This window comes from Barbus barbus (assembly GCF_936440315.1).
Source record: "Barbus barbus genome assembly, chromosome: 9".
NCBI lineage: Eukaryota > Metazoa > Chordata > Actinopteri > Cypriniformes > Cyprinidae > Barbus > Barbus barbus.
This window is the reverse complement of record NC_136737.1, coordinates 15542975-15555357: the sequence shown is the minus strand read 5'-3', so window position 1 is coordinate 15555357 and position 12383 is coordinate 15542975. Positions and strand designations below refer to the sequence as shown.

The following is a 12383-nucleotide window of genomic DNA, read 5'->3' as shown; positions in this document are numbered from 1 at the left end:
TTCTGTTGACATTGCTTTATTCCATTCAACTTAAATAAAAAAGATGTACACAAATATATAAACAGAAATCATAAGCAGGCACACAACACAGGCACATTTTTTAATAAAATGTGCCTGTTAATAACATTAGAGACATTTTTTATGAGTTGTCATTACAAAACTACTGTCCATGTTGTCAAAGCCAATGTTTAAGCATTGCATAGCTTTAACCGCCTTTTTTGCATTAACATATTTTATAAAGGTAGGATAATCTCACAAATACTGATGGTGATTAAATGGAAAGATTGTTCGAAATAAGAATGCATTTATTTATTTACTTAGACATCATGAAATCATAAGATTAAGTGAGTCGACCAAGTAATTAATGAAATTCTCCAAAGTCCCTTGATTTTTTCCTTGTGGTGAAAGTAATTTCTACCTGACATTCTGGATCTCGGAAGGTATAATTATGGAAAGTTACAACCGCAAACATTTATTACGGCCCTAGACAAAAACACATTAACATCTCTGGAGTGCTAACGATTATGAATCTAAAACTATGATTTTCCCTGAGTTCAATCAATCTTGCATATAAATTTATTTAGCCAACTTACATTTTAAGATCTTCATAATAATTTAAATAAATCATAAAACATATAATCTAAATGTCAGAAAACAATGTTCATTTTAGTGTCAATGGAAGTACATTGCGTACAACATTAAAGAACAATTTATCTTTGATTCATAGTGTATACAAATTGTCACAAGTGTTAACAATGCTCCATTGGGAACAGGAGAGTTTATTCAACTAAAATTCTGCATCTTTTTCAAATATTACGAGATCCAAGTAGATGTTTTAGTTCGAGGAACAAAACATTGCCGTAACCAAGAACTTCAGTTCTCCTTGACCTGGCCGAAAGGTTGTAACGAGAGCTCACTTGCATGCTTGACGTATACATTGCCGTCCTCCAATTTCACTTCATAAACTTGTTGCTAAAAAAAGAAAAGAGAAATCTTTACATTTTGACAAAGAAATAAAACTAAGCACGCCAGCAAAGCATCTGATTCTATTTCTGCTTGGACAGCTGTAAAAGCCTACAGCTAGGAAGGAACTTTGATATACGAGCATGGTGGATGTTAACCGGTGGTGGGAATAGAGTCTAATTACTGAACATTTCAAGGTGTCGAGCCCCCCAGGATGACTGTCGTAATTATGTATTGTTTTACAGAGTCTTTGCCTTATATTGATTGGCTCAAGCTCGCTGTCACGTCCAACCGCCCTATTATTTATATTCGCAGCATGAGAGAACACATTTCATCTGCTTATTAAAAAAGCAGACGTTTGGCTAAATTGAAATGTGCCGAAATGAGGACAGTTTAATTCTTAGGAACAAGACTTTCCAAATGTCTGTCTGTTTGGCAGCACCTACTTCTGTATGATTCTGGTGATGTGCAATCCATTACCGTGTGAGATAATGTTTGGTGCCATACTGAGTTAAAGTGACGGCACAACAAATGTGGTTTTAATACGAAAATACAAGTGTTTTTCAGGGACACTGAATCATCGACTGAATCACTGGCTAACTTAACTTGTTCATCTTGCTGCGTACTGCCCCTTTACTGCTGAGTAATGAAATTTGGTGTATACATTTAACTTTTAGGAGGAACATTCCGGCATCTCACTGATTAAAGAGAATGCTACTTTTATTAGAGGTTCATGTAAGATGATAACAGAAAGCAAGATAGATCTATCAAAATATAATAATGTCTTTAATCTGATTTAACTTCAAGGAATCTTCTGGATTCAATACCAAGTAGGCTTATTCAACTGCATTTGTTGTATAATGTCAGTTACCACATAAAATTATTTAGACTCATCCCTTAGTTTAAAAAAAACGATGTGAACAGTGCCAGCATATGGTGGGTTTAAAGAGCTAAATGTGAAGCTCATATTATTGTTAAAGCACTTAATTATTCCTTTAAACAGCTATAAACTTTACATTTTTACAGTTGGACTACTGCTCCATTGGGAAAAAAACTTCTAGGCCTAATTCTTTATCAGCAATGTAATATCTGTGGGTGTTGAACAGAGGTGTGTTGACTTAAATATTAGGTATTTTGAAGACCATTTCTGCCTTATGCTTTTCGTTATTGGATATAAATGTATGTATAAATGTAGAAGAAGAGAAGTTTATAAGTGTTTCTTATTAAAGAGAACAATTGACCCACTTAAATCCATGTAAGCAAGAGAGTAACATCACTATCCTTCTTGATATCCTTGTATGGGAGGTTTCATGAAAGTTTGGACAAGATGACAAAGTGATTCCCTCATATTCATGTTAACATGTATAATATTTTATCAATATTTTTGACCAAAAATCACAAAGTGTGTACTTTAATGTAATGTTTATTGCCTCGTCCAATTTACTTCCATTTTAACTGAATCAGTGATTTGTTTTACTTAGGTAATCATTTTCTCTGGTAATGAACAATATGCCACTTGTTGTCAGTGAGCTTAACGTGTACTGAACCTGGAAGATTCCTTTCATGAGTTCACACTTACATATAATAAACTGAGTAAAGGTTATGCGTATTTGGAGTGCTGTCCGGGGAGAGGGCTCTGAGCTCGGTAATCATTCCCGAGCCCAGGGTACTCCCCCCGACCAGGGAGAGGGGTCTGAGCTCGGCATTTAGCCCTGACCCAGAGCGCTCCCCCCGAGTGCTCCTCCCCGTGCTGGGGTGAAGGTGAGGAGTCGGGGTGATGGAAGGATGCTGGAAGACGAGAGATAATGAAGGTAATACTGCTTTGATTATTTATAGGGGTTCTCTCTCGTGCTGATTGGATAGGTGGTTTAATTACTGATGATGAATTGGCCGTGTTAATTATCTGCGTGTGCTCCTCCCAAAATTTGTTAATAAAACATCACTTAATGAGCTAAAATATCAAACAAAAAGTGTCTCACCTGTAAACCTGTGCTCGATTTCCCCGTTTTGAGATTAAAGTCATAGTCATGCCAAGGACAGAAAACCTGAAGAACACCATCGGCCTCCTCAATATCTCCATCACACAGTGGACCTCCTGAAAGTCAAAGAATTTTAACACTTAAACATATTCTACTTGTCTGACAGAATGTTTAAAATCTTACAGAAATGTACCTTTAACCATATCTAAACAAAAAAGGCATCAGTTTCATATCACGACTATGACTACAACAAAACTCTGGTAACTCCTGGTAGCATGACCCTTGTGGAAAATTAACCATGGTTTTAAGCATGTTTTTTTAATTTTTTTTTGGCGGACTGATACAATTTGTGTAACCACAGTTTTACTACAAATACCATGGTTATTGTTTTATTATTTGTGGTATTTTTTTTTATTTGTGTTAAAACCATGGTTAATTTTCGTAAGGGAATACAAATCATCATTATTATCATCTTCATCATCAAACAAAAATAAAACAGTCCCATAAAGTTAGTAGGAGATCACATATTGAAATGAGGTTTTACAGTACGAACCGCGTTTAATTAATTTAAATGACATTTAGGCGGTAACTACGGTTGCCATGGTGATAACGACAGGGCGCGTAGACAATGAGCCAAAACATCGCTCAACAGACAAAACAACGAAGCATTTGTGCCATTTCTGTCGCTGTTTGTAGCTCGCTGCTAGCTAAATTAGCTTTGCACCCCGTTTTAACGCTTCAAGAATCGACACAAGCAAACAAAATGTGAAATAATTCGTTGTCATACCCGAATGAGCGCAGCGAGCGTCCATCGCGAAGAATTCATCGTTCACATGAAACAGGCAAACATCCGCGTCGCGTCCATCAGAGGAATACATCAGTCTGCATTGTTTCTTGGACAGCTCCGACACAGGGCCTATTAGCCTCCAGGAAACACTCTCATCTTCTGGAGAAGTCATAGAGGTGCGTTAAACCGGGGCATTAACTTACTGTATTTCTTGTTTTATCTAAACGCGATCAATTTCGCCGGTCGCTGCTCTCAGAGGGTTGTCGCTTCCTGGAGGATGTACTGCACTTTGTTGCCGAAGGGGGGTCTCCAAAGAAGACTGGGAAAATGACCATATCATTTGTAGACATTTCTATGCAAATATTGATATTCACTTTGGATTTTAAAGGTTTAAACATGTTTAAAAGGTGTGTTGAGATCATGCAGACCGATTATAAAAAATAAGGTGCTTCGGTTCTGGTAGTAAGTTACTTAAAATATTGAGGACACGAAATTAAAACAAGCCAACAATGACTGGTTTGTTACAATAAATATAACTCAAAATCAAAGAATATAGCTTTCAGTGATTACAGCAACAAACAAAAAAGAAGAAAAACAGATCAAGCTATTTCACAATGCTATGATGTCCACCTTTGTGTTACGCAATCAGCTAGTCTTAATTTTTTTTGTCTGTATTATTTATAATCAGCATAACTTATTAAATCAGATTAGTTCCATAAGCATAATCAGACATGCACAAAGAAAAAGAGTAGTAGCCTGCATTGTGCATCACTTTAGACTACAATGCATCATTGTTCTACCGAATAAAGACTTTATTCATGCTGATAAAGTGCAGGTTGCATTTACGTTAATATAAGTTGCTTGCTGGATGCGATGTGACTGAACATCTGGTCGAGCACTATGGAAAAAGGGACAAGGCCAGTGTCCAAAAAGCTGTGTACTGTCTCGCTCCCTGAACTAATCTTTAATAGTTAGTGAGCTGAATAGACCTACTTAAATGAGAGAACCATTCTGAACCCATGCTAAGACAGCTTCACACAGCACAGCGTGAGCATTAAATGTAGGCTAACAGGCTCTCTGGTCAATTACATCCAAGCTCTAGACAAACACTCAAAGCCTATTTATCATTAAAAGCACTTCACATTCTCATTCCCCTCAAATGAAGAATTTTCAAAGCCCAGTCGAGCCAGGCTGCGAGTGGTACTTTTTTATATGTTATTTTATCTGCTATTCTTTTTAAATCTATTATGTAAATTATATATTCATATTTAGGTTTTTTAATGTGGACATTGTTGTGCTATCAGACGGTCCTCTTCATGAACTACAGAAATGTAGTTTTGATTAAATTAATTGTACAAAAATCTGTTATCTGATTGCATGATTTCAGTGTGTTGTTTTATGCACCTGAGAACTTCTTGTCTTTTCTTTTTTTTTAAATATACACAGATCAAGCAAAAACAATACAAAACAGTTCTAAACAAATATGTTGGTGGATTGTAATGCGAGAGAACAACAGGGATGATCTTTTCACTACTTTATTATGGACTCATATTTTGGCCAGAAGCAACAGTTTAAAGTTCAAACAATGATGAACAAACACGCAACTTTTAACTTTACAAGATGTATTGAGAATTTCATCTTTAACCTAAAAAGTTGAAAAGAACATCATGTCCATATCCATTTGTCAACTATTGCAAAAGCTCAAAACAATGTCGTTTACTGCATCAAATGAGGATTGTTCAGATTGTATTCAGTACAATTATTTGTTGCCCAGAATTTCCATTGTTTGAGAGAAGCCAGACAAGGGACTTGCACCAGCCTTCTGGCCTGCAGGCAAACTCAGTACGAGTAGAGTTTTCCGTGCTTGGTACAGTTTCACACAATGACTCATTCTGTGCCCACACCACTTCAAGAACCAAACTCCAATCACTATAATTCTGTGTGAGAGAATTTTTTTTTTTTTTTTTTGGCAAGTTGCTCGAAATATTCTCCCATATAATGTTTAGTTACACAGTGAGCTATATCTAAAAAATATAGGTTTGCGCAAGCTCAAAATGTGACTGCAACATGACGTCATTTGTCAAGGGAATGTTCCGAGCACAGCTTACTGTCAGTCTTAATATTTCAGTCTTATAAACCTGTTGACTTCCATTTAAATAGAAACAAGTTCAAACTCATTCAGAGTCAAAAATGACATCATCCTTCATAAAGGTCAGCTCTAAATATGCACATAACACATAAGGTCTGCATTTATTGATACTTTCCTCCACTTAAAAATCAACATTGTAAAAAATTATATTTTTTACTTTCGTGTAGTGATATTTACACACTGGCGGCCAAAAGTTTGGTCAAATTAAGTTTTTAAAATGTTTTCAAAAGAAGTCTCTTATGCTCGCCAAGATTGCTTTTATTTGTTTAAATATACAGTAAAAACTAAATATTACTATTGCTAAATATTACTACAATTTAAAATATATATTTTCTATTTGAATGAATTTTTTTTCCTGTGATGCCAAAGCTGAATTTTCAGCATCATTTTTCAGAAATTATTCTAATATGTTGATTTGGTGTATATATTAATAATCCTAATAAATTAATTAGTAATTATAAATAATATTATTAATATGCTTGATCCTACCTATTGTGACCTAATTTACCCTATTTGTTTTACAGCAGTTATATTACATACAAATACCTCTGCAATGAGATTTCTTTAATTGCTGATTCTGGAAACAATATGTCAGTTCTGCTTCACTTTTTCAAAAGTTCACCATTGCATGCTTTCTTACAATTACAGTATTTTATGAGGACTGTGATTATGGTGTCATAGAACTGACATCATGCCAAGGCACAAGTCTGGCAGTTAAAAATTAACACAGTGTTTTTTAGATGGCTTAAAGCTGATGATATAGCAACACAAAAATGCCAGACAAAATTACTTTTGCACAGAAAAGCTTATGAGTAACTTGCCGTAGACAAGCTGGCCTTATTGAAAATGCTCCTAATGACAATACGGCAGCTCAGGCAAAACTTACTCAAGCCGTGCAGGTTCCAATGATGCAAAATTTGGTTGTTCCTTAGCATCTTTACCCTCAAAAGTCTCCTAATCTTCTAGCTCAGCCTGGACACTGTGATCTCTGAAAAATGTGGTTTTCATTTATGTAAGACCTGCTGAAAGCTTCTATTACATCAACCAAAAAATCAGTCAACAGCATGATTTGTTTCCCGCCAAAATTTCTCATTTGCAATTAGTGTGGCAGTCCAGCGGGTAAGATTGATTGAAATCTGCACAAATTATTCCTTAAAACACCTGTCCGGTGTTTAAAAAGGTTGAGGTCCCTCTTATCCCTGAGGCGCTGGAGAATTATAGTGATATCCATTCTCCCTTTCTCCCATTACTTTTCTTATCCAGACAAGACTGAGATGCAAGGGGAATTCCACAGGAAATAAAGCCCAACTTTGAACTTGATTTACGGCTCTGCGAGAAACAAAAGCCGTTCCTTGGAGAGCCAGCTGATTAGGCTTCAACCTTGGTACGTTTGTATGTTGTCCAGAAGTTCAAATGGAAGAATTTTAAATGTCACCTCTCAATAGCCTTCTTGCTAAGTGGGTTTTGGATACAAAGTTCCTCGCAGAGACTTTAAGGGTTGGTGGTCTGATCCTCAGGCCGATACATCTTTCTTTTGGAGAACTCTTGTGGTTAACATAACAGGTATCATGAGACTACTGAACCTTGGAACCCGTACTGCAAGAAACATTTCTTTCCAAAATACATTCCAAATATATATGTTGTAAACAGCGAAGAAAATAGCTTCAATTTCTAATATACTTAAAATATATATAAAATGAATGAAAAAAAATAATAAAAATAAATATATATATATATATATATATATATATATATATATATGTGTATAAGGAAATATAATATAAATATATTTAAGAGTCTATATTAGCATAATTGATCTATTTTGTGTATTTTTGAACATTAAATATTATATAAAAATATTTAATATTAAAATATAAATATAAAAAGCCCATTTCCACCAATAATAAAATAATACTGACTTTTTATCTCTCAATTCTGTCTTTTTTTCTCAGAATTTCTGAGTTTGTACTGTATCTGGCAATTCCGACTTTCTTTCTCATAATGTTTATAACACAATTTTGATTTGATTTCCTGCAGTTCTGAGTTTACATTGACTCTTTGAGAACTGTGAGTTTATAATTTTCATAGTTTTCAGTTTATATCTCACAATTTAAAGTTGACAATTTCACAATTCTGACTTTTTTGCGAGTTTAGAATACAAAACTTTTTTTCTCTCCGTTTTGAGTTTGTATCTCACAATTTGAGTTTACATTTTGCCATTCAGGCTATTTTTTCATATTTACATCTTGCAGTTACATTGTTAACTCAAAACTGTGAGATATACGCTCTGCACTGTGAGAAATAGCACCAGAATTTGAGTTTACAGTGACTTTTTCCTTGCAAATTCCGAGTTTATATCTCACAATTCAAATGTTAACTCAGAATTGTGAGAAATAACATCAGAATTGAACCTTCTTTTTTCATGTCAGAATGTGTTTCCACACAAACCAGACTTTGTACGTTCTGGGTGTTAAAATGTGCCAACTTTTTGTACCCCATCAAGCATGAATGATGGGGCACAGCTGCTAGTGCCTGCTGGGCTGTAGTCGGGATATATCGACCGGGCCCTGGAGAAAGGAGGATGTGTGGATGTTGATAAATGTCCTTAAGGGAGATGATGAACGCAAGCATGGAGGATATTCATTCTCAGGACTCCCCTGACCTCTGCGTCTGCTGAAATGATCAGTGCATCCCTGACCCATCATGTCTTCGCTCATAATTATATCCAGATACAGTGCTTGTTTGTCTGGAAGAGGCTGTTATCAGAGCAGGACACGTTCAGAAGATGAAAGAGGAATAAACACACAAGCCCTCGAGCCTTGAACGTATTCCCAAAGGTGGCCAGTCTCGTTTCAACCAAAATCTTTCATCTTGGCATACATGATTCATGATTGTTATTCTGGTTTATGCGTGAAAATCTCGGCGATCAGCCCGAGCGCAATCATCTCTCTTTGTGGTAACATTTGAAAAGCTTACATTAATGAAATCACAGCACAAATATGTAAAGCTATAGCAAAAAAAAAACCATGGTTAAGCAGCTAATGCTGCCAAGATTTGGCTGGTTGGTCCTGTTAGCCTCTGCTGGCAGATGCTGTAACTACACCACCATAGCACTAAGAGCATCTTTTCTCTGCTGATATAAAATATATATTTTTATTCAAATATAAAAAACTGAAGATTTTGTTGAGCTCTCGGTCATTTATTAAAGGTTTGAGGAAGTATCATAGAGAGGGAATTCTGGCATTGTGCAACTTTTATAGCACTGTCAATTGCATTTGTTTTTTAAAATATAATTTAATTTCTAAATTATTTGTTGAACACTGTATATTTAATTTAACCTAATGTAATTTTATTTTATTTTACACACCTTTGAGTTTTCTGTATAAGTTGTATGAGGATTATGTTAGGTTTGGGTTTGTAAAAAAAAAAAAAAAAAGTTAAAATATTTTATGTTGTCATATTAATGTTTCAAGAAAATTAGGTAATGTATCAAATTAAATAATAAATAATTACATTGAATTTAATTTAAAATTATTTTTGCACACTATTTTATATTGTTATTTCTACAAATCTATTGGTTTTTATCTGTAACTTAAGAATTGTTACTTTGGGCCGGGGTTTGTAAAAAAAAAAATCATATTAACGTTTTCATATTAACGTTTCAGTACAGTTAGGTACTTCAGTAAATTGAAAAACTTAATTTCTAAATTATTTATATGACAGATTATTTATTTTTAATTTACAAAGTAATAGGTTTTTAATGTAAAACTTAAGGATTATGTTAGATTCAGTTTGCAAATAATATTAAATTTTTTGTTGTGATATTAATGTTTCAGTGAAATAGGGTACTTCAACAAAATAAATAACTATTCATTTAATTTAATTTCTAAAAGCTTTATATCACACTTTATTTAAATTATTTTATTTAAAATTTTAAATGTATTTACAAATCATCTGGTTTTTTTGTGTGTAACTAAGACTATTTTAGTTTTAGTTTTTTTATATATGTTTTCATATTAACATTTCAATACTTCAGCAAAGGAAAATAATTAATAATTAAAAAAAAAAAAAAAAAAAAACTTTTTCACACATTTTTTTTATCCTATTTTATCCTCTCACTATATTTAGTATTTTTGTTCTGCTGTATCAACTAAATTTTCCCCAAGGTATTAATAAATTACTTTTCTATCCTACTTCATGCTCTAATAATCCCATAGTCCCATTTCGTCCCGCACACAAATGAGGTACACTCCTAAACACTTCCCATTTTAAACGGTGAGTAAAACTGCCTGTGTGTTGCTCTCTGTTCTGGCTCTTGCACAAAATAAACTCGAACAAACAGCCTTGTGTCAATCAGAATAATCTTCCATTGTGACATGACATGCCTTGCACTTACAGGTAGGTGCTGGTCATAAAATTAGAATATCATGAAAAAGTTTATTTATTTCAGTAATACCATTCAAAAAGTGAAACTTGTATATTAGATTCATTCATTACACACAGACTGATATATTTCAAATGTTTATTTCCTTTAATTTTGACGATTATAACTGACAACTAATGAAAGTCCCAAATTCAGTATCAGAAAATTAGAATATCAATTAAGACCAATGCAAATAAATGATTTTTAGAAATGTTGGCCAACTGAAAAGTATGAACATGAAAAGTATGAGCATGTACAGCACTCAATATTTAGTTGGGGCTCCTTTGGCCTGGATTACTGCAGCAATGCGGCGTGGCATGGAGTCGATCAGTCTGTGGCACTGCTCAGGTGTTATGAGAGCCCATGTTGCTCTGATAGTGGCCTTCAGCTCTTCTGAATTGTTGGGTCTGACGTAATGCATCTTCCTCTTCACAATACCCCATAGGTTTTCTATGGGGTTAAGGTCAGGCGAGTTTGCTGGCCAATCAAGAACAGGGATACCATGGTCCTTAAACCAGGTACTGGTAGCTTTGGCAGTGTGTGCAGGTGCCAAGTCCTGTTGGAAAATGAAATCTGCATCTCCATGAAGTTGGTCAGCAGCAGGAAGCATGAAGTGCTCTAAAACTTCCTGGTAGACGGCTGCGTTGACTGTGGACTTCAGAAAACACAATGGACCAACACCAGCAGATGACATGGCACCCCAAACCATCAATGACTGTGGAAACTTTACACTGGGCCTCAAGCAACGTGGATTATGTGCCTCTCCTCTCTTCCTCCAGACTCTGGGAGCTTGATTTCCAAAGGAAATGCAAAATTTACTTTCATCAAAGAACATAACTTTGGACCACTCAGCAGCAGTCCAGTCAAGACGCTTCTGACGCTGTCTCTTGTTCAAGAGTGGCTTGACACAAGGAATGCGACAGCTGAAACCCATGTCTTGCATACGTCTGTGCGTGGTGGTTCTTGAAGCACTGACTCCAGCTGCAGTCCACTCTTTGTGAATCTCCCCCACATTTTTGAATGGGTTTTGTTTCACAATCCTCTCCAGGGTGCGGTTATCCCTATTGCTTGTACACTCTTTTCTACCACATCTTGTCCTTCCCTTCGCCTCTCTATTAATGTGCTTGGACACAGAGCTCTGTGAACAGCCAGCCTCTTTAGCAATGACCTTTTGTGTCTTGCCCTCCTTGTGCAAGGTGTCAATGGTCATCTTTTGGACAACTGTCAAGTCAGCAGTCTTCCCCATGATTGTGTAGCCTACAGAACTAGACTGAGAGACCATTTAAAGGCTTTTGCAGGTGTTTTGAGTTAATTAGCTGATTAGAGTGTGGCACCAGGTGTCTTCAATATTGAACATTTTCACAATATTCTAATTTTCTGAGATACTGAATTTGGGACTTTCATTAGTTGTCAGTTATAATCATCAAAATTAAAGGAAATAAACATTTGAAATATATCAGTCTGTGTGTAATGAATGAATCTAATATACAAGTTTCACTTTTTGAATGGTATTACTGAAATAAATCAACTTTTTTCATGATATTCTAATTTTATGACCAGCACCTGTAATTGAGAATGACAGGACATTAGCTTCAAAAGTTTATTTTACTTCTTCATTTGATTCCACGGGTCTTGCCAAGCTAATTTTTCCCAGGCCTTAGACAGATGTCAAAACAAGTCTTTCTCTGCCAAAATCGGGCAACTTTTCGGCCAGAGCTTCTGCATTTTCTTTTCGCCTCAGTTAATTTTAAACCTACATGCTGCCACAGATCATCGCAGTGAATCCCAGAGACATGTGGAGAACAATGTGCTCGGCCTATCAGGATCTCACACGCTTTAAGGGGTCTAAAAGAGGAGCGTTGTAAACCAGCTCACGATGAAGGGAATGACAAATGCTTCTACTGACTCTCAGATGTGGATAAATAAAAGATAGTTCCTCTCATCTGAATAGCAGTTCGTCTCTGTTGGGGGTACAAAGCAAAGCCTCTGTGACTATTTTTATAACATGCCCTGAACAATATTGGAACCGCTTTCCAGACGTTACACCCTGTTAAATTCCCAAATTGCATTAACATATGTATG

General features: G+C 35.4%; 2 protein-coding genes across 2 annotated transcripts in view; one reads left to right on the top strand and one right to left on the bottom strand.

Moving 5' to 3' along the window:
• Nucleotides 1-2: 2 nt before the first annotated feature.
• On the bottom strand, nt 3-4018 carry LOC306874548 (Rieske domain-containing protein). The gene is made up of 3 exons (XM_079424682.1): nt 3730-4018; nt 2943-3058; nt 3-972 (listed from the first exon to the last, which is right to left on the bottom strand). The coding sequence occupies exons 1-3, from the start codon at nt 3899-3901 to the stop codon at nt 874-876; spliced, it is 387 nt and encodes a 128-aa protein (XP_079280808.1). The 5' UTR covers nt 3902-4018; the 3' UTR covers nt 3-873.
• The window catches only part of LOC306874547 (trypsin-like), a 28235-nt gene continuing 19399 nt past the window's right edge, over nt 3548-12383 (top strand). Inside the window, exon 1 of the mRNA XM_079424681.1 lies at nt 3548-3905. The gene's annotated coding sequence lies outside the window, so the exon portion shown is untranslated. The remainder of the gene's footprint in view (nt 3906-12383) is intronic.

Excerpts from the sequence above, each read along its gene's own strand:
- LOC306874548 (XM_079424682.1), bottom strand. The coding sequence starts at position 3,901 with ATGACTTCTCCAGAAGATGAGAGTGTTTCCTGGAGGCTAATAGGCCCT. Across the intron at positions 3,059-3,729 it reads CGCTCGCTGCGCTCATTCGG|GAGGTCCACTGTGTGATGGA; the intron begins GTATGACAACGA and ends TTTGACTTTCAG. Across the intron at positions 973-2,942 it reads AATCGAGCACAGGTTTACAG|CAACAAGTTTATGAAGTGAA; the intron begins GTGAGACACTTT and ends TTCTTTTTTTAG.